Source organism: Eptesicus fuscus, chromosome 7 (genome assembly GCF_027574615.1).
Source record: "Eptesicus fuscus isolate TK198812 chromosome 7, DD_ASM_mEF_20220401, whole genome shotgun sequence".
NCBI classification, from domain to species: domain Eukaryota; kingdom Metazoa; phylum Chordata; class Mammalia; order Chiroptera; family Vespertilionidae; genus Eptesicus; species Eptesicus fuscus.
In genome coordinates this window covers 99,696,980-99,720,102 of record NC_072479.1, presented here as the reverse complement: position 1 = coordinate 99,720,102, position 23,123 = coordinate 99,696,980, and the positions used below count along the sequence as shown (strand labels likewise).

The window sequence follows — 23,123 nt, the reverse complement described above, 5'->3', positions numbered from 1 at the left end:
TTTTAGCAAAGGCCAGCTTAGGAGGACCCTAATTAAGTTAATAACAATGTACCTATCTATATAATTTAAGTTTAAAAAATTTGGCTCTCAAAAGAAATTTCAATCGTTGTACTGTTGATATTTGGCTCTGTTGACTAATGAGTTTGCCGACCACTGACCTAGACCATGAAATAATGTGTATCTAGCACATTGTAATCCCTGTATATGTAGTGCCTTCCCCTTCATCCTCCCTTCAACCTTTAAATGAGAATCTGTATAGTAGTACTCTCCCCTCTGAAAGGGCCACCATCCTTGTCTCTTGTCCTTCTCCCAGCTATCATGAGCATCTAGTTGGACTACAGAGAACCATATACTAGTATATAGTTTTCTTAGCTATATTTTTCTACCAAGTGCCTTTTACTTAATGGAGACTACTATTCAAGAAGGCTAGAAGAAGAATGTAGGAGTTGAATAGTTGAGCTGGTGCAGGAATCAAGGTATGATGAGATCTGATGGAGGCGGCTGTGATTTGAATTCATAATAGTTGACCATATGTTTAAGACAATTAAATTTGTGTTTTAAAAAAACTGGTATTAGGAAAAAAACCAACCCATTAATTCAGATAGTTTTATTTGAAGTCTTTAGACCAGTCCCAAGCAAGGATTAGCATAGCATTATCAGAAAATCATTGAATTGTTAAGTAATTAGCATTATTTTTTTTCTGACCAGGCAATTAATACAGTAAAAACAAGTTCAGGGACTTGCTGTGGAGACATCAGAAATAGATGGCAGAGAGTTTAGGTGGGAGGATTGCAGTTATAGCCAGTAGGGCATTGGAAGTAACAGCAGGAGTAGCAGCAAATAGAAAGGTCCATGTTCACTCAGTCAGACATATCTTAGGGGACTGAGGGATAAGACAGGATTGTGAACTCAAAGCATAGAACAATAATTGTTATAATCGCTTTCTTCTTTAGGATGGGTACATGCTTAGGTGCTTTGTATACATCATGCCTAATCTTACTTAACATCCCTGCAGGGTACAACATAACCACATGTTTTACAGATCAGAAAGGTTGAGTATCTTGCCCTAAGTCACTCTGCTAATAAGCAATAGAGCTTGTTTGACATCATATTGAATAGCAGTGTGAGTGATGAGACTGTATAAATTGAAACAGATAAAATATGCCAGTTAAAATAAATTTACCTTGTCTATATTGAGTTTTTTGGTGAAAGTGTTAATTTAAAGTAAGACTGATATTCAACATGTTAGCCTATCTCAGAGGGATTTTTTGAACATTGCAGAATTCTCTTTTTGGGATATATATTTCCTTTATATTCTGAGGCTAGTGAAGAGGTATTTTTTTTTAAATGCCAAAGCTTGTGAAGTTCAGTGAAACACCAGTTTGAATTGAATACCACAAGATAAAATTAACTTGGCATATTTAGTTATAATAATAATTCACATAATCATGTCAGTTATTTCACTCAGACCTAAATGCAGATCATTATCAATGATTATTCAAAGTGAATTTTGTATTCTTGGATAGCTTTCTAAGTTATAGTTGGAAGAACCCCAGACTTGCAGTTACACTTGGTTTCCATGCCCCTTTTTGTTATTTGCTGCCTAAGAGACCTTGGACATGTCACTTAACTTCAGCAAGTCTGACTCTGAGTTTCTCTTATCAGTCAAAAAGGAATAACAATATTATCTATTTAGCAGGATTGTTAGGAATAAGAGGATGTGTTTGACACCCAGTTCTGCTCCCCACTGGCTCTATAACTATGAGAAAGACATTTAGAACCTTGTGCTCCTTTGACTTCCTGATCTGTAATGTCTGTCCGTGTGTGAGTGTGGGGAAGGTGAGGAGAATGCAGGCAAAGGAGCTGGATTAGAATTAGATGATGTGTGTGGTCCCCTCAAAATCTGTGATCCTATGATTGTTGGATCTGCCTATGGTTTATATGTGGTGAAGTGTTTTGTATGAATAAGGCATTACTTCTTGTTATCATTATTCTTCAATAGCACCATTCCATTAAGGAACAGGTACTGTAAAAGTCACTTTGTAAGTATTTATCTCACTTAATCCTTGTAACAACCCAAGGAGGTAGGTGGTGCTCTTATTTAGAAGGTGAAGAATTTGAGGCTCAGAGATGAAGTAACATTCCATGATCATGGAGCTAGTAAGTGTCAAGAACATATCTCAGGTCAGTGTGTTACCAATGACTATACTTTCCCCTCCTCTACCTCACTATGCATGGTTTCATGATATGTCAAAATTAGGAATTTTTGTGGGCTTAGTATGCCACAGACAAATTGCTTTTTAGGCTCATTATATACTAACTAGAGATCCGATGCGTCTTGCCTCGGCCCTCGCAGCCCTGGCTTCGTCCGGAAGGTCGTTCGGCTGTTCAGTCTAATTAGCATATTGCGCTTTTATTATTATAGATGAGGAAATGCAATACAGATGTTTTTTTGAGGACCTGTGATATAAATAGTATCATTGGGAGAATATACAAAGATGCATAAGATGTAGTTTGAGAACTTATAACCTCTTTGGAAATAGGAAGTGTAGGCATATACATAATATGTTTAGAATTAGTTTGTAGTGGAATAAACTCAAGTACTCAGTAAGTGTTGTAGTAGTTTTAAGAAGGGAGTAATTGTTAGGGGCTAGAGGAGTGTTTTGCAAGCTTTTATGACCCATGAGAAGAGATCCACTTTATTTGACAACCTAGTATACAGTTAAATATTTGTCTGTATATGTGTGACTAAAACAGGTTTCATGAAATGCAAGATATTTGATTATTTATTTAAAATAATTCTGTTGTAGTTCAGTATAATACAGTACAGTGATTCTTAAAGTGAACCCCTCAAGGTACCCAAGACCCTTTTAGGGGTTCTTTAATGTCAAAACCATTTTTATAATAACACTAAGATATTATTTGCCTTTTCCAGTGTGTTGGCTTTTGCACTGATGTTACATAAGCAGTGATGGGTAAAACTGCTAAAACCCTTGCATGAATCAAGACAGTGGCACCAAATCGCACTAATAGTCATTATATTGTTCACCACCACATACTTGCAGTAAAAAAAGAAAAAAGATCCAATTTCCCTTAAGAATGCTGTTAAAGCAGTAAAAATGACTAGTATTATTAAATCTTTACTCTGATTAATCATCTTTTTACTATTCTGTGTGACAAAATGGGAAATACACATAAGGTATTTCTGCATACTGAATACGATGGCTATCTCAAGGAAAAACACTTGTGATTATTTGTTTCCAGCTGAGCTAGCCTCTCTTCTCAGGGAATACCGTTTTTACTTGAAAAACAAACTTGAAGACTATGGTTATTCAGACTTGGGTATTTGGCAGGCATTTTATTAAAAACTAGAGCCCTGGTGCACGAAATTAGTGCACTCAGGAGAGGTCCCTTAGCCCGGCCTGTGCCCTCTCAACAGTCCAGGAGCTGTCGGGGGATGTCCAACTGATAGATATGTCCAGCAGTTGGATATTCTTAGCATTGCTGTGGAGGCGGGAGAGGCTTCCACCACTGCCACTGTGCTCACCAGCTATGAGCCCGGCTCAGGGCTTCTGGCTGAGCAGCACTCCCCCTATGGGAGCACACTGACCACCAGGGGGCAGCTCCTGAGTTGAGCGTCTGCCCCCTGGTGGTCAGTGCGTGTCATAGCGACTGGTCGTTCCGCCATTTGGTCGATTTGCATTTAGCCTTTTATTATATAGGATGAATGACATGAGCCTGTCACTTCAAGGAAAACAATGATAGTATTTGTCCCAGTAATAAAATTTGAGCTTTCAAGCAAAATTACAATTTTGGGAAACTTACATTCTAGACAGTGGGCTTGACAGCTCCAATATGAAAAGACTTTTCTGATGAGATTTATGTGATACTCCCCCCCCCCCCCATTATATAATGAAATGTGTCAAAATTTAGAAGATCATAATAACTTAGTGAGCCAATATTTTATAAAAGAACAATGTATACTATAACATAATCATGATAGGTAAAAATTCCTTCAGAATGCAAGACATACCAATAGAAACAGGGTATATAGAAAATTCATTGGTATGGTTTCAGATGTCATGTCACAACTGACTTTTAAGAATCTGTTACTTTTCAAGTTTTGGTGTAGTATCAAGGAATATTACCCATAGACACTTAAAAAGATTATTAAAATACTCTTTCCTTTTCTAAATACACTAGAGGCCCGGTGCACGAAACTCATGCACGTGTGTGTGTGTGTGTGTGTGTCCCTCAGCCCAGCCTGCACCCTCTCCAATCTGGGACCCCTCTCACAATCCAGGACTGCTGGCTCCCAACTGCTCTCCTGCCTGCCTGTCTGATTGCCCCCTAACCACTCTCCTGCCAGACTGATCGATGCCAAACTGCTCCCCTGCTGGTCCGATTGCCCCTAACTGCCCTCCTCTGCCAGCCTGGTCACCCCTAACTGCCCTCCCCTCCCAGCCTGGGTGCCCCCAACTGTCCTTCCTTGCAGGCCTGGTCCCTCCCAACTGCTCTCCTCTGCCAGCCCGGTCACCCCTAACTGCCCTCCCTTGCTGGCCTGATCGCCTACAACTGCCCTCCCCTGCCGCCATCTTGTAGCAGAAGCTGACAGAATCTAGTCATCTTTTATTAAGTAGGATATGGAAGATATTTGTAAAAATATCAGACAATAAACTATTTTTACTAAATTTGGTTTTCGTTATATAAATTATATTTAATTTTCATAAAATATTTTTTATATTAGCAAATGGTTTATTATTGGTTTGCTAAAATGAATAAATATTTTTAAAAATTACTCAGTTTTTGTTTCTAATAGGCAAATATCAATACTTATAACCCCCATAAGCAAAAGTTTTTGGGAGTCTTTAATAATTTTTTTTTTAAAATATATTTTATTGATTTTTTACAGAGAGGAAGAGAGAGGGATAGAGAGTTAGAAATATCGATGAGAGAGAAACATCGATCAGCTGCCTCTTGCACACCCCCTACTGGGGATGTGCCCGCAACCAATGTACATGCCCTTGACCGGAATCGAACCTGGGACCTTTCAGTCCACAGGCTGACGCTCTATCCACCGAGCCAAACTGGTTTCGGCGGGAGTCTTTAATAATTTTTAATGTGTAAGGTGATTCTAAGACCAAAACATTTGAGAACTACTCTAATCTTTTAAAAATAGCAGTTGAGAACTCTTAAAAGTCATGAAGAGAAGAACTAATAACTATTTGTCTGTTTCTACTGTAGTACCAGACACACGAAAGTCCCTCAGTAAATGTTTGTTGAAGGCATAAATAAATGGGGTGAAAAAGGAAATAGGTGACCAAATGAGGCCCAGTTTAGAATGTTTGCAACTTGGTCATCTGAGCAATGGACGACTATTAGAAATGGGCGTGATAGGAGTGTTGTTTTATGAAATTAACCCTGGCCCTAGTAAGAAAATTGTGAAGAGGTGGATGGATGCTGCTGAACCAGTTAAGAAACTATTATTACAGCAATTTAGGCTCACTTGGGTGACACAGACCTGTATTAGGTTGAATACGTTTGCCATAGATAATGAAAGACATGTATCTGAGGATCACTTACAAAAAACATAATAAACATAATAATACCCATGCTATCTAATATGTATTGTGTACATACGATATTCTGAATACTGTGCTAAGAGAGCTTTATGTGTTTTATCTCATTTACGCTTTATAGCATCCTTGAGGAGGTACTGTTATTGTCTCCATCTTTTTGATATTTAAAAAACAACAATATGTAAATTGTTGAAAAATTAGAAAATACAGATAGGGCAAAAAAAAAAAAAAAGTGTATACCCAAACTTAACACCAGGACATATAATCACTAGATATTTTGGGATATATTCTTTTAGCCTTAAAAAACAAAATGGTATGTATATGTGCTATATATGCCTGAGTATGAGGAAACCCTGAAGATAAAAGCTTTATGCAGTTGTTTTTTTTTTTTTGTTTTTTTTTTCATTGAAAGGATGGGCCAACTTAAAATATATAAACTTTTAGGGATGTTTATGAAATAGACAAATGTCTTTAAAATATTGATTTTATTATTTGTGCATGCATATTCAAAGCCACACACAAAATCCTATCTAATAAAAGAATAATATGCAAATTGACTGTCACTCCAACACACAAGATGGCTTCCCCCATGTGGTCAAAGATGCTGCCCCCATGTGGACACAAGATGGCCGCCACAAGATGGCCAGCAGGGGAGGGCAGTTGGGAGGGACCAGGCCTGCAAGGGAGGGCAGTTGGGGGTGATCAAGCCTGCAGGGGAGGGCAGTTAGGGGTGACCAGGCCAGCAGAGGAGGGAAGTTGGGGGTGACAGGGCCTGCAGGGGAGGGCAGTTGGGGGGGACCAGACCTGCAGGGGAGAGCAGTTAGGGGCAATCAGGATGGCAGGGGAGCAGTTAGGCATCAATCAGGCTGGCAGGGGAGTGGTTAGGGGGTGATCAGGCTGACAGGCAGAAGCAGTTAGGGGCAATCAGGCAGGCAGGCAGGCGAGCAGTTGGGAGCCAGCAGTCCTGGATTGTGAGAGGGCAGTCAGACATCCCTCAAGGAGTTCCAGATTGGAGAGGGTGCAGGCTGGGCTGAGGGACACCACCCCGCCCCCATGCATGAATTTCGTGCACCGGGCTCTAGTTATATAATAATTTAGAATCATGTTTTCTTCTATGGTTTAGGAAAAACTGCATCTCATCAGTATTATTGTTTAGAACCACTTTGAGTCTTCAGTTTTCCAGGGTATATATCAAGATACACACTTTTTTGGAATATATATCTATTGCAGTCACTGATGATTTTATTTCAAGCTACAAGTACCAATTCAGATGACATCAAGAAGGTTTAGTTTTCTTCAGTTACATCATAGGGTATATTGCATTGCTGAAAAATTTTTTTTATTGAGATGAAACTTACATAACATAAAATCAAACTTTTAAAAGTAAACAATTGGATGGTATTTAGTATACTAGTATTTAGAGTGTTGTGCAGCCACCACCCCTATCTAATTCCAAACATTTTATCATCCCAAAAAGAACCACTCATACACTTTAAGCACTCACTCTCCCTTCCCCCTTTCCTCAAGCCCTTGACTACCCTCAGTTTGCTTTCTGTCTCTGTGAATTTACTTGTTCTGAAAATATATAAAGGGAATCATTCAATATGTGATCTTTTGAATCTGGCTTCTTTCACTCAGCATAATGTTTTCAAGGTTTATCTGTTGTAGCATATAACAGTACATTGTTACTGTTGTTTTTTTTGTTATAGCTGAATAATATTTTTTTGTATGTATATACTACAGTTTATCAGTTTATTTGTTGGTAGATATTTGTGTTGTTTTCATCTTTAAGCTGTTGTGCATAATGCTGCTATGAACATGTGTGTACATATATTCATAGCAGTGCTATGTATTTGAGTACCCGTTTTTAATTTTCTTGGGAATATACCTAGGAGTGGAATTACTGGGCCATATGGTAGCTTTATATTTAACTTTGAGGAGCTGCTGAGCTGTGTCTGTAGCAGCTGCATCATTTTATATTCCCACCAGCAATGTACAAGGGCTTGTCAATTTATTTTTAATGAGGAACACAATAAGATGGGGAAAGTAAAGGGAAAATAATGTGTGGCCTTTGAGTTTATTAGAGCTTTGTAGCTCAGCTTTTGCCTGATGGAGTTATTAAATATTTAACATCACTTCAGCACTAAGAATGAAATTTAGCTCAGGGAAATGTATCTAATCTATTTTAAGTGGTGAACAGAGTAAAGTGAAGATCAGAAATGAAAGAAGGGAAATTTAAATAGACTGTCAAATTCCTTGAGGGCAAAGGCCCTGTTCGTCTTTGTGTCCTCATTTAATAAAATGCTTGGCATGTCATAGGTTGTGTTGAGGTTCCTCAAGTTTCCCTAGGTCCAGTGATTCAGTAGGATTTATGGAATTCAGAATGTAGTCATACTCATGGCTGTGTTTTGTAATAGTGAACGGATATAAAGTAAAATCAGAAGGAGAAAATGTGTTTGGGGTGACGTCCAGGAGAAATTGGGGTCAAGCTTCCAAGAGCGCTCTCCTAGTGGAGTCACATAGGATGTGCTTACTTCCTTCAGCAGTGAGTTGTGACAGTTGTTGTCTACCAGGGAAGCCATTAGAGACAGTGCTGAGATTTTTCTTTGTTGGGGGTGTGTGGGAAGGGTTGTTCACAGAGCCACCCTCTACCTTAGCACTCACCAAAATTCCAGACTCCCAGAAAGAAAGCAGGTGCTCGGCACAAACCATACTGTTTGCACAATTTAGCCACAGTGAGCCACCCTTACCAGTTCTGGGAATAGAACTATCCCGAAATCTAAGTTTCCAGACACTTGCCAAGGCCAGCCTTGCAAACTGCCCTTTCTAAGGATAGCAGTCAGGCCTGCTGTGTTCATTCTTTCCCTGTACATAGAGGTTTATTTAATTCCTTAAAAATAAATGCCATAGCAGAGAATCAGCAGGGACTTGTGTCAGACAGACTTGGATTTGTATTACTGTAGACAAATTGCATAGTTTTCTGAGCCTCAGTTTTCTTACTAAACAGAGATATGTCACAGTTTTAGTGAGAATGCAAAATGATAATGTATAGAAAACACTAAGTATAATATACGTCCTGTATATAGTAAGTGGCTGTTAAGGTTTTGTTTCAGCTCACCTGTATCCATCTGGGTTCAGTCAGGAGAGAGACTACAAGTAATTTGGACCCAGAATGTAATATAAATAACTAGAGGCCTGGTACACAAAATTTGTGCACAGGGTGGGGTGTGTGTGTGTGTCCCTCAGCCCAGCCTGTACCCTCTCCAATCTGGGACCCCTCAAGGGATGTCCGACTGCCTGGGATTGGGCCTAAATGGGCAGTTGGACACCCCTCTCACAATCCAGGACTGCTGGTTCCCAACCGCTCGCCTGCCTGCCTGCCTGATTGCCCCTAACCGCTTCTGCCTGCCAGCCGGATCACCCCCTAACCACTCATCTGCCAGCCTGATTGATGCCTAACTGCTCCCCTGCCAGCCTGTTTGCCCCTAACTGCCCTTCCCTGCTGGCCTGGTCACACCTAACTGCCCTCCCCTGCAGGCCTGGTCACCCACAACTGCCTTCCCCTGCTGGCCTGGTTGCCCCCAACTGCCCTCCCTTGCAGGCCTAGTCTCCCCCAACTGCCTTCCCTTGCAGGCCTGGTCCCTCCCAACAGCCCTCCCCTGCTGGCGTGATCTCCCACAACTGCCCTCCCTTACAGGCCTGATTGCCCCCAACTGCCCCCCCTTGCAGGCCTGGTCCCCCCACAACTGCGTTCCCCTGCTGGCCTGGGTCCCCCCCCCCCCCAACTGTCCTCCCCTGCAGGCCTGGTCCCCTGCAACTGCCCTCCCTTGCAGGCCAGGTCCCTCCCAACTGCCCTTCCCTGCTGGCCATCTTGTGTGTTGGAGTGACGGTCAATTTACATATTACTCTTTTATTAGATAGATTTTACAATTTTGGCATCATTCTCCTCTGAGAACATCAGTCTCTATGCGGTCTCCATTTTCCATCTGCCAGTATCAAGGTTCTCTCCTGCAAGTTTTCCCTTGATTATTCAGGAAGTTTTTCTGTATTTTAGTTGTAATACCAGTTTGCTCCTGGGAGCATGTCTGTGCAGCATCCACTTACTCTGCTGCCATTTTTAATCTCTAACATCACTAATTTTTATCTAGTGAGGCCAGATGGTCATTTGGCACATATTCCTAAAGAACTGACTTTAGAATAAGCTAAGAAAAATTGAAGTTCAGTTATTTGGAAATGAGTTATTTTTTGAGAATGAGTCCCATTAGAAAGACACTATTTCTCTCTCAAGTAATTTGCAACTGATAGACATAGGGGCGGGGAAAGAATTCTTAATGGAGCTTCTTTTGTATGTTAAATTCTGTGTCAGATAAATTTCACCTGAGTTCTCATTTAATCCTCACAACTTTATGAGGTAGAGATTATCTATTACACAATTGAGAAAATTGAGGTTCAGAGAGATTAAGTAATTTGACTAGAGTCATATAGTTAGAAAGTGACACAGCTAGTATTTGAATCTACAACTCCTTGGCTCCCAAAGTTCATGCTTTCTCTATTGCATCATGAAAGGAGCTGGCTGTATCTGCAATTAGCAGAGTCTGAGGCATGAATAGCCTACATGATTTGAGAGTCAAGAGATCTAAGTTCTAGTTTCTTTTTTATGTCTGCTTAGTTGACTGACTATGAACAGGGTACTTCTCTAAGTCTCAGTTTCCTCACCTATAAAGAAAAGGTATTTCATTGGTTATCTCTTAGAAATCTGTGACTATTACTGGGAAGGAGAATTTTAGTGTGTTCCAAAGGTGGGTTTTGAAGACCCAACAAATTCTTGTGTCAGATATAAAAAATATTTATACTAGGGCATTTGTAACTTAAGAAAGAAAAAGAGAGACAAGTGTTTGTGATGGAGTGGTGAGTGTCACAAAGAACTATCATCAGTTGTCTTGATGGGGAGGTGGAGTAAATTATTTTATTGGAGCATGAAAGCTCAATTTACCAGTTGCCAAGTAGACCTTATATTGGGACTATGTTGTTAGATACCACCAGATTCACACCCCTTATAAGCTTTTATCTTATCTGTGGGTACCTCGAACCCTATATGGTTTGGAAGCAGAGTGATATCCTGGTCTTTTACTGATCTGTCTTCCTAGGCCAAAGGTACTTGTTGCTGGGATTCGTTTTGCATGAATAGCATATGGAATTTAGGCATATCTTCAGTTTATGAGGTGTTCCCTTCCATGTCCCAATTCAAAAATAGGTTTACTACTTGAAAACCATAACTTTGGCTGCAAAATAAGGTAGTGAAACCTGGAAAATGTGATTTGCCCTGGAAAACGTGATTTGCTTTTCCCTCAGCCAGTATGGTCTAATTTAATCTTTCCTTCCATTGTTAAATGTGTGTAAGGTAATGTGAAATTCACTTTCAACCAGGATTAAGTCAGTGAAAAATCTGGGCTTGTAACACTGCCCAAATGTTGTTTATAAGTGTTGTTTCTTTCTTTCCTTTGCTTCCTTTTGCTTTCCTCTCCTAAGGGGCATGGTGGCAAGACTTTATTTTGTTTCATTTCTCAGTATTTCCCTTCCCCTTCCATTTTGTAAAATAGGTTTGAGTTTGTTAGACATAAAAGATACAGGGTGGTTCTTAAACTTTTTTTTTTTTTTTTGCTTGGTGTAACTTCATTGTGCTTGTCCAGTTTTCTGTATCCTCCTCCTAGTGATAGAAGAAGCCAGAAAGAAGAAAAACTCTTGTAACAGAAGCAGGCTTTTTCTTTTTGTTGTTAATCTTCACCCGAGGATTTTAACCCCCATTGATTTTTAGAGTGAAAGGGAGGGAGAGAGACAGAAACATTGATGTGAAAGAGACACATTGATTGATCTCTCACCCTGACCTGGGGCTGGGTGTGCCCTTGACCGGAATTGAACCTTCAACCCTTTAGTCAGAGAGCCAACACTCTAACCATTGAGCCAAACCAGCTAGGAAGAAGCAGGGCTTTTTTTAATCTTAAGTATTGTTAAGTCCTCCTAGCACCTTTCTTTTAATTGGTTTCTTAAAATGCTTAACCCTTTGCACTTGCTTGCTTTTTTCTCGATTCCTTTATTCTAATGCTAACCGTGTCGAGTCACACTCGACATCCGAGTGCAAAAGGTTAAGGAAACAGTACTTCTATTTCCTTGTCACATGCAGTATTCTGGGTAATTTTAATTTGGAATGAGCAAATATATTGGCTAATTATTTAGAAACTAGAGGCCCTGTGCATGTATTTATGCACATTGAAAGTAAATTAATTAGAAGGTGGCTGGCGGGGTGGGACTGAGTGAGCCAACCTCCCGCGCTCCCTCCCTGGCCAACCGCACCTGGGACGGCCCTGGGGCTCGAAGGGCATCTTCGGAGTGAGCAGGGTCCCTCTGGCAGGTGGAGTCCCTCAGCCTGGCCTGCTGGGATCGGGCCGAAACTGGCAGTCCGACATTCCCTAAGGGGTCCCAGAGTGCAAGAGGGCACTCTGCAAAGTTGCTGTCGTTCAGCAGCTCCTGTGTTGAGTGACTGCCCCCTGGTGATCAGTGTGCATCATAGCTATCGGTTGGTCAGCCGGTCGCTTAGTCTTTTATATATACTACTAGAGGCCCGGTGCACGAAATTCGTGCACGGGGGTGGGGGTGGGGGAGTGTCCCTCAGGCCAGCCTGCACCCTCTCCATTCTGGATGTCTGACTGCCCGTTTAGGCCCAATCCTGGGCAGTCGGACATCCCTCTCACAATCCAGGACTCCTGGCTCCCAACTGCTCACCTGCCTGCCTTCCTGATTGCCCCTAACCGCTTCTGCCTGCCAGCCTGATCACCCCCTAACCACTCCCCTGCCAGCCTGATTGATGCCTAACTGCTCCCCTGCCAGCGTGTTTTCCCCTAACTGCCCTCCCCTTTAGGCTTGGTCACCCCTAACTGCCCTCCCCTGCAGGCCTGGTCCCCCTCAACTGCTCTCCCCTCCAGGCCTGGGTCCCACCCAACTGCCCTTCCCTGCAGGCCCGGTCACCCCCAACTTCCCTCCTCTGCTGGCCTGGTCACCCCTAACTGCCCTCCCCTGCAGGCTTGATTGCCCCCAACTGCCCTCCCTTGCAGGCCTGGTCCCTCCCAACTGCCCTCCCCTGCTGCCATCTTGTGCCGGCCATCTTGTGCCGGCCATCTGTGTCCACATGGGGGCAGGATCTTTGACCACATGGGGGCAGCCATCTTGTGTGTTGGAGTGCTGGTCAATCTGCATATTACTCTTTTATTAGATAGGATAGGCCCAGTGCACAAATTCATGCACGGGTGGGCCCGCCCTGATAGGGGCTGATTGGGCTGGGCCAGCCTTGGGGAGGGGACATGGGAGGTTGGCGGGCTGGCTCCGCCCTCAATTGGAGTGGGGGTGAGGGGGGCCAATCAGGGGTGGGGCTGGCTGGGGGGGGGGGGCTGCAGTTGGTTGGCTGGCCAGCCCCACCCCCTGGTTGAACTCCTGGTTGGTCAAACTCCTGCTTGAGGGGACAATTTGCATATTAGCCTTTTATTATATAGGATAGATGATATTGATGATTTTCTAAATGCATTTAGAAAAGTGGCTTTAGAAATGGTCTTTTCAGCATGCATCAGTCCATTACAGTATTGGGATCTTGTCCTCCAATAAGAGTTAGAGGTTATTCTCCCCCTTTCCTTCCTCCACTTGTTAAAAAGATCTTCTGGTATTTTCTGGAGTCCTGTAGTTTTTTTTATAGACTTTAGTTATGGCATCAGTCACATTATCTTGTAATTATTATGACCCTGAGCTCTTCAAGGGCAAGTATACCAGCACAGTACTTGTAATAAAGCAATTGTTCAATGAAGGATTCTTCTGCTTACATTGATTTTTCTAACACAGATGCATGTGGGAGCTTCTAAGCAGCCAGTGAAGAATACAATGTCCGATGATGTTTTCCTTCACTTCTGTTTCCACTGTACACACACAGTCCATTGCAGTTGCCATATTGGACAGTTACTTAAGGATTCTTCTGTTACTCTTTCACATGTTCACTAATCGAAAACTCCTAAACTGGTTTAATTGCTGTCCTCTGTAGTCGGCAAGGATTCTTGTGGTTGGTATCAATTTCATTTATTTATTATTATTTTAAATCCTCACCTGAGGACATGTTTTTTATTGATTTTAGAGAGAGAAAAATGGAGAGGGAGAGGGAGAAACATCCATTTGAGAGAGGAACTTCAATTGGTTGCCTCCCTTATGTGCCCTGACCCAGAATCAAACCTGTAGCCTTTTGGTGTACGGGACTGAGCCTCCTGGCCAGGGCCATTTTATTTTTGGGCGTTCTCTGTGCTTTGCTTAGGCAGAGTCACTTTCTAACTCTTTCGGTCTTACTAGGCCAGTAGGTCTTGCTTATAGGCACATAGCTGCGAAAGGCTTTCTTTCCTCTTTAGAGTTTAACATACCTGATTTGTATCCCATCTGCTTGGTTAGCTTGTCTTGTGATTCCATCTTGGCTTTAAATGTCAGTTATTATTTTTACACCGATTAAAAAATCAGATCTGCATGTCTTTAGACAATCATGATCATCCCTACCTGGACTAGGGGAATGTTTTTTCACTGCTTGTCTTGAAGCAGCAGAAGTACTGGGTGTGGAGTTAAGACCTAGGTTTGATGACAGCTCAACCACTATTATTTGTCCTTGAGCAGGTCACTTAATCTTCCTGAAATTCAGTTTTGTCATCTGTAAAATGAGGGTTATCATATCTATTTTCTGCGTTGTGAGGATTAAATAAGATGACGTGAAGGTGTTTTTGTAAGTTTTTTAAAACATGAAACACTAGTAGTTGTGATTTTTTTTGTGTGTGTACACAAGGAATACATGAATTTTACATTTTGTAAAATTCAAACAATTCAGATAAAGTATTGCCCTCTCCACCTTCCACAGATCTTATTCTTCTCCCTAGAGGTAACCACTATTAGAAGTTACAAGTTTGTTATATATCCTTCTATGTCTTTGTGCATTTATTTACTTTTTTATATGTATGTAGAAATGCCTCTTTTTGTATTGTAATTAAAAAATAAATGTTTTGCTATAATTTAATATGACTTAGATGTTTATAGAGATTTTACCTTTTTAAAAACTTGTACAGAGCATATTGAAATGATAGTTGATACCATTTTCCTACTATTAATGGAGACTTGAGGTTCTTTCTAGTTTTTCATTGTTACAAACTATTGAAAATTTTTGCACATGCTTTTTTGAGCACATGTGCAAGTGATTCTTTAGATAGAAATCAAAGATGTGAAATTATAGGAAGATATGTGCACTAATATTTTAATAATTATTGTCACTGCTTTCCAAAACAGTGGTCCCAATATACTTAAGTTCCTACAGTTAGATGTGAAGATATCTATGTACTCTTCTTGACAATTTTTGTATTATTTTCACCAATCTCATGAGTAAAAAATATCTCAAATCTGAAAGAACATTTATAGGAGTATTGTTTGAGTGCAAACACAAAGACCTGGAAACAATTTAAATGTATATTAACAAGAAAATAAGGTAAATAGTGACATGTTCATAAACTAGAATACTAAACAGTAGTCAGAATTAGTGAAATTGATCTTTAGTGTTGAGTAAAAAAAGGAAATTGCTGAAAAATACATAAAATAGGATCCATTTTTATAAACTTCAAAGACATCCAAAGTTAATGTATTTTGAAGGGAGAGATATATGCATGATAAAGTTAAAAAGGAAAGCAAGCCTTTGTCATTAAGATAGGCCACTTTCAGAGTCAGGACATTTCCGGAGGGCTGGAGACTTCCAAATGGCCTATTTGAGAGATGGAGACATAGAAGACTACTGCTTTGCGAAGGCAAGTGGAGTAAATCCATTTCCTCTGGTACATCTCCGTGCTATTTTATCTGTCCTTGCTATTAAAGTTTTGACAATACTGGCTTGTAGGAATGTGATTTTTTTTTTCCTTATAAGAAATTTTGTGCATTGTTGTACCTAAGAATATGGTTTAAACATGCATATTCTCTGGGAGTGATGAATCTCTGTTAATTATGCTTTTGGATGTTTTTGATTACTTTCTTAATGATATAATTCTTTTTTCAGACAATCTTGAAATACTCATTATAAAAGAATAATGTGGAATGGTTATTAGAGAAGAGAACTTGATAAAATGGAAAGAGCAGGGGCTTTGGAGTCCAACAGACCTGGGTTGAAAGTTTGCTTTTCCACTTAGTTGCTATACTTTATCATCTCCTCTTTGCAACCTCCTTCTTGAAACTATACCTGATCAGTTGCTTAGTATCTAGTGTTATCATCATTGTTGTTAAAATCTGTAGGGAATGGTGTTAAAACACATTTGTAGAATTAAGAACAAACAAGGTGCTTGTAGATTTCAAAAGGAGCCCTATTCTTTGGTTACAGTCGAAGCTATCTGTGTCTCCCCTGTAAAAATTTGTGTGATGATAGCCAACATTGCCTGTAATTATTGTTTTTAAATAGGTTTAATGATATAATTCACAGGCCATAAATCATGCCCTTATAAAGTATTTTTTTTTTTTTTAGTGGCTTGGTGGATTTTAGTATATAATTCAAGTATTGTGCATCCATTACCATTCTCTAATTCCAGAATATTTTCCTTACCAAAAATAAACTTAGTACCCATCAGCAATCACTCCCCATTCCTCCCCTTTAGCTTCTGGAATGACTAATTTACTTTCTTTCTCCATGGCTTTGCCCATTCTGGATATTTCATATAAATGGAATGATATAATTCGTAGCCATTTCTCTCTCTCTCTTTTTTTTTTCACTTAACATTGATATTTTCAAGATTCATCCATATTGTATCAGTACTGCATTCCTGTTTATTGCTGAACTAGAGGCCCGGTGTACTATATTATATACTTGAACGTTGCTAAGAAAGGAGATCTTAGATGTTCTCACACAAAAAAAGTTTTTATTATTATATGGCATAATGCAGGTATTAGCTAAGGCTGAGGTGGTAATCACTTTACAATATATAAGTGTATCAAATGAACACATTGTATACCTTAAACTTACACGATGTTATACATCAATAATAACCCGATAAAGCTGGGGGTGGAGGAAGACACTACCAAGTGAAAAGAAAACCCACAGAATGAGAGAAAATATTTGTAAATCATATATCTGATAAGGGACTTGTATTCAGAATATAGTATAAAGAACTCTTACAACTGAACAACAAAAAGATAACCCAAATTTTAAAATGAGCAAAGTGTTTGAACAGGAAGTTCTCCAAAGAAGATATACAAATGGTGAATAAGGTCATGAAAAGAAGCTCAACAGCATTAGTCATTAGGGAAATGCAAATCACACACATAGTGCGATAACATTTCACACCCACTAGGATGGCTATATAAAAAAGTTGGTCAATTACAGGTATTGGAAAGGATATGGAGAAATTGGAATCTCTTGCATTGCTGATAGGAATGTAAAATGGTACAGACACTTTGGAAACAGTTTGATAGCCCCTGAAAATGTTAAAACAGATTTACCACATGACCCAGCAATTCCACACCTAGGTATAAGCAAGAAAATGAAACTGTATGTCCACCCAAAACCTTGTACACAAATGTTCACAGCAGCATTATTTCATAATAGCCAAAAAGTAGAAACAATCCAAATGTCCATGAGTTGATAGTGGACAACATGGTATCCTATATAATAAAGAGGTAATATGCAAACTGACCATCACTCCAACACACAAGATGGCCACCCCCATGTGGTCAAAGATGACCAGCAGGGGAGGGCAGTTGGGAGGGACCAGGCCTGCAAGGGAGGGAAGTTGGGGGAGATCAGGCCTGTAGGGGAGTGCAGATAGGGGTGACCGGGCCAGCAGAGGAGGGCAGTTGGGAGGGACAAGGCCTTCAGGGGATGGCAGTTAAGGGCAATCGGGCCAGCAGGGGAGCAGTTAGGCATCAATCAGGTTGTCAGGGGAGTGGTTAGGGGGTGAACAGGCTGGAAGGCAGAAGTGGTTAGGGGCAATCAGGCAGGCAGGCGAGCGGTTGGGAGCCAGCAGTCCTGGATTGTGAGAGGGATCCCAGATTGGAGAGGTTGCAGGCTGGGCTGAATTTCGTGCACTGGACCTCTAGTATGTCTATAATTGAATATTATCCTATACAATAAGAGGCTAATATGCAAAATTTTGGTTAAGTCCAATTTACCAATTTTTTCCTTTATTTCTGGTTTTGGTGTCTTATTGAAGAAACTATTACCTAATCAAAGGCCATGAAGATTTACTCCTGTGTTTAAGAGTTCTGTGGTTTTAAGTCTATGATGTATTTTGAATTAATTTTGTATATGTTCTGAGATAGAGTACCAACTTCATTCTTTTACATGTGAATATTCAGTTGTCCCAGCACCATTTGTTGAAAGAATACTTTGTCCTCCATTGATTTTTTTTTTTCTTGGCAACCTTTCAAAAGTCTATTTTAACTAAAGGTTTATTTTGAGACTTTCAGTAATGTTTCATTGGTCTGTATGTCTGTCCTTATGCCAGTATTACACTACCTTGATTACTGAACTTTGTAGCAAACTTTGAAATCAGAAAGTATGAGTCCTTGGAACTTTGCACTTCTTTCTCAAGATTGTTTTGGCACCTGTGCTTTTTTAAGGCAGTTACCTTTTTGTGTGTTTTCTGTGGAGAGACTTAATTTATAAATGTCCAGATAAAGATTTAGGAATAAAAAAAGAGCGCCAGATTATGTATGATTGAATCAGTGACTAAATTCTAAATATTTTTTGGTTATTGAACTCCATTTATTTATTTACACATTATTTTGGGTGTTCATCATGTGTTAGACACTGTTAATTCGTAGGAAAACCATGATGAACAAGACATGGGGTCTGCATGTGAGCTTAAGTTGAATCCTGGCTTTCAAGTTTTTGAAAGGAGTGTGGACTTTGATTATAAACGCTATGGATATAAACAAAGCAGATGCACCATTAGGTAGAAAGTTTACACTCTTTTTATGAGCCCTATCTTGTTATTCTGCTAGTAGGAATGAAAGTACAAATGGATGGAAGAGGATGAGGATCTTTCAGGTAGCTGTGTTGAGCACTTTGAAGAAAAATTACAAAAGCATCATATGCTCTTATTTACACTTTTGTGTGCACATATATCTCCTCCCATTTAAAAGTTCCCTTGAAGGCAAGGGACTTGTTTTTTTTTTCTTCTCATCTTTCTTACTTTGAGTCATCTAACAGTGTTTTGAAAATATTAGGTATTCAATATATGTTGACCTAATGGTTGAATGGGTCCAGTAAGCCATAAATAAATGTTCATATTGTATGACCTTATACTAAGTTAGGGTTTGTATAGCTTGTATTAGCTATCATTCTTGCCCTCAAAGATCTAGATTTAATGATTACCGTATTTTCCGGCGTATAAGACGACTGGGCGTATAGAAGATTTTCCTGGGTTAAAAAGTCGTCTTATACGCCGGAAAATACGGCAATGTAAATATGAAACACTGAATATGATACACCTTTACAAAAATAAGATTTATTGAGTCATAAGTAACATGAAAATTAAATTGTATAACCTAAACAAATTTTAACAAGTATACATGTTAGGAGTTATTGGAGTCCACAAGATAATATAGGGTGGTAGAGGAAGTCTGGAACAGAGGTGGAATTTCATCTAGGTTTAAAAGAACAAATTAGGAGAAGGAAGGGCTAAAACTTTTTGGGGCTAGAGGTAGTTCTCAGTAGAGGTAGTACTGTTGCCTTTCCAACCAGAAACTTTAGGAAATGTGTGGACATTTTGGGTTGTCCTGGTGTTCAGTACTGCTACTGGCTTTAGTGGTTAGGGGCCAGGGATGCTAAAGTCCCACAGTGTGAGGGTAGGAATGGTTTGGCCCAAATCCCAGTAGCTACCTGGTTGATATACTAGTATACTGGGAAGGAAATAGATTTAGCTGTACAAGGAGGAAAATAGTGTCTGTAAGCAAATAATGGTTTCCTTGTGTGTTTGATTTTGTGGAGGTTGAACTGGGAAATGTTTGTAGTTAGCTAGAGTGGAATATCGCAACAGAACACCTTAGGGTCTGGTGCAGGGATTTATATTTGATCAATTTGGATTATTCTTAACATTTTCTTTTTCTTATAGTTTTCTTTTCTTTTCCTTCTTGTAGAACGAGCCTCTGACCCCAGGTTATCATGGATTCCCAGCACGGGACAGCCAGGTTGGTATCTGCTATTTATAACTCAGATGATGTGTGTGTGTTTCCCCGTCTGTGTGTCTGTGTGTGTGTAATTAAGGATGCTATGATAGCTAGCATGTCCTGAAATTATTTATTTTGGAGAGTGATATGGTTAAAAGTATTGTAATCACCTTATTGGAATTGTGGATATTATAGGGGAAAAATCAAGTGCAATCATAATTGCTTTTATTTTTCTTCTCCAGGCTATATAATAATTTAAAACCAGATTTTCTTGGTGCCTCATAATTCTAAATGCTGGATTTGTCTCTTTATTCTCTGTCCTGCTTGCACTTAGCTCCTGCTTGCACAAACTTAGCTCCTGCTTGCACACATTTTTTTAGTCCTGCAATAATCTGCAACAAGAAAATTCCATTCTCCTCCCCAGGGGAATTCAGCCGTATGGTTTTAATCAGGGAAGGCTTGCTTGTGAAAGGGAAGTTTCTGCTGTCTTTCTTTGTTAGATAGGGAGGGCCGCTGGAAAGAGCCCAGGCCCTATTGTGGGCTAGAGCAGAACTGCATCCTACGGGACATCCTCTGTCTGGTTTAGGTGAGTGTATAAAATGCCTTCCCTGTCCTTTGCTATTTGAAGCTTTGAGCAGATGAGGCTGGAGCAGAGTTAGGGCAGAAAAATGGGAAAGGCTGCTTCAGACAGATGGTATGGCTTAAGACACCTAGCCTTTGAAATTTGCCTCCTTGACATTCTTAAAAAAACACACACACACACAAAAAACTATTTATTTATTTATTTATTTATTTATTTATTTATTTATTTAGAGAAGAGAGATTGATTTCTTGTTCTACTTATGCATTCATTGGTTGATTCTTGTATGTGCCACCATTATTAGGCTTGTCCAAGAGATATGTGTCATCAGAATGCTAACCCAAAGTTAACACAGTTCCCCTTTCAAGAAATTAATTGAACCTCATCAAAGCCCCTGGAGCTGATTTTAAAAACTAGGATGGCCCCATAATCAGTAGTCACCTCTGGGGGGAGGGGCTTCCAGATGTGAGAGTATTTGCCCAATTCTTACCCTTTTGGTGCTGGTTGTCATCACAAGGGCCCTAGGGAGAATTGGAGAAAAGGGAGATAAAGAGTTGCTCACCTCTGTTTATCTCCGGTGGGATCATTTCCGTTGGAATTGAAGATGGTCTCTGTGGAAGTTTTCAGTGAAAGATAGGGTCTTTTACCCCAAATCTAAAGAGTATAGAGGTTTTTTCCCCCTTTCTTTTTAGTTTGGGTTTGCTCTGGAGCTTCTGTAAGCTTTAAAATATATGCCCTTTGATAGTAGTTCTATATCATGTCCATATATCAGAAAAATATTATTGCCTGAAAATCTAGCCCTCAGGAGTCTGATTGAGTAGGTCTAAGATTGGGCTTCGTATTCAGATACATAGCAATTCCTATAGGGGATTCTGTTAAGCAATCAAGGTCTGTGGGCTGCTTTAAAGGAGTGATATTTTTTATTTCTGTGCTTTTCACCTGTGACTCTTAAAGTAGAAGGGGTCACGGGAAGTCTCTTAATCTAATCTTGCATACCGATGCATGTATTTAATTATTTATAAAGTGTTTATTGTTTTGCATGCAGGCTGATTTTAAATATAGGAAGATAAAACTAATTGAAGTGTAAAGTATGGGAATAGACTTACTGAGTTTAAAAGAATCTGAAAGGGTACTGTATAATGCTCTGTTCTTCCTGTGGGCATTACTGATCAATAAGGAGTCAAGCAAAAGGAATGAAGAGGAATTTGTTAAAGCACAAAAAGTAGAGGCTTTGCTTGGAACTGCTTATTTTTCTCTTCTTTTGCAGCAGGGGCCCACCTCTGTAACCTGTGCGTTCATTACTTACACTATTTCTGCTATAGGCCTGTGCAAACCCTTTGCCATGTTTAAAGCTACTCGTTCACTTTGAGGCACATTCTGATGGTGACAGGTTTATTTTAGTTTATTTTCCTGGCTTTTTCTTGTTCTCTGGCCAAATCTTTGAATTCGAGATCTTAGAGTAGTGTGAATAAGCAAATATTGAATAGCTGCTTGTTTTATTTGATGAATACAGAATCCAAATGAGTACTGCTAATTAATGCGCCTAACCTTATGAACTCTCACTTTGTGCTCTGAGATTTGGGAGGCATTTATCAGTGTGAAACACTGGTCACTGAGCAGCCTGAGCTGGGCAGAGACTGAACTTGTGATCTTTACATCTCCCCAGAGTGGTTTGGCTCAGCAAATCCAGGAGCTGGGGAGTGGGGGGAAGGTGAATTTTAATTGTGTCATTATTTGCATTCTTTAATTCTTTTACTGTTCCTTTCTAGGTAGATAGGAGCCATCCCCAGGCAGGCTTTTTATCAGCATCTACTGGTGATTTTAAAAGAGATAAAAATTACAGTTTTTTGATTGGTGCAGAGCACTTTCATCAATATTTTCTCATCTCATCCTCACAACCACCTTTTGAAGTAAATAAAACAAATATTGCCTTTGGAAAGATAAGGAAACTGAGACACACAGAGATTAAAATGATTTATTCAAGGTAACAATGCAAGTTAGTAGCTGAATAAGAACTAAAATTGGTCTTCTGTTTGTTGAGGGCCTCTTCCTCTATATGGGGAATTATTGATTCACCCAAGGAAAAATATAGCCATGTGCATGTGTGCCCTCTCACTCAGTATTACCATTTGGGGGCTTCATAGACCCTTTGAAGCTCAACCTTAGATCTAGGAGTGTATGGCCCGTGGTTAAAGATTATTATAACCAAGTTCTTTAGCATGAAGTGGACTAACATTTCACTGTTTTAATGACCCTTTTCATGCTATTTTGAAGTCCCTGGCAACACACTTGAATTAAAACCTGTGAAGGAAAGGAGGGGGAAAAGACCCACCACCTTGTAGAGGTTTTGCTTTTTTATGCAAGGTCACCTTGGTCTTCTTTCCCAATGAATTAACAAGCTTTATGAGTTGGCAGTCCATTGCTTTCAGGAAGCACTCCAAGCACTTTACTGTGCATGCTAATGTGATCTCTTTATGGAAGTGGAGGAGACAAACATTGTTCCAGATTTACTGAGGTGAAAACCAGCTCAGAAGGCTGAATGTTTTATCTGAGGCTCTGCAGGATTTTAGGTTGGTACAAGGTAATGGTTTAGATTCCTCGCTGGCTGTTTCTTTGTGATTTATGTGTATATGCATGTGCTTACGTGAGCTCTCAAGTGTTGACTTAGGCTGGAATATTTTGTGGGTTTGTAATATGTTTTAAATGAGAGAGTATTTGTGTGCATTAGCTCCAGAGTTTTTATATATGAGAGGTTTAGG

At 39.9% G+C, this 23,123-nt stretch overlaps 1 protein-coding gene across 13 annotated transcripts in view; it reads left to right on the top strand.

Annotated features, from left to right (window-relative positions):
* The window catches only part of RBFOX2 (RNA binding fox-1 homolog 2), a 251,098-nt gene that overhangs the window by 62,382 nt on the left and 165,593 nt on the right, over positions 1 to 23,123 (top strand). For all 13 annotated transcript variants that reach the window (XM_054719477.1, XM_054719475.1, XM_054719468.1 and 10 more), the window contains exon 2: positions 19,755 to 19,805. In XM_054719477.1, coding sequence (XP_054575452.1) covers positions 19,755 to 19,805 — 51 coding nt within the window. The remainder of the gene's footprint in view (positions 1 to 19,754; positions 19,806 to 23,123) is intronic.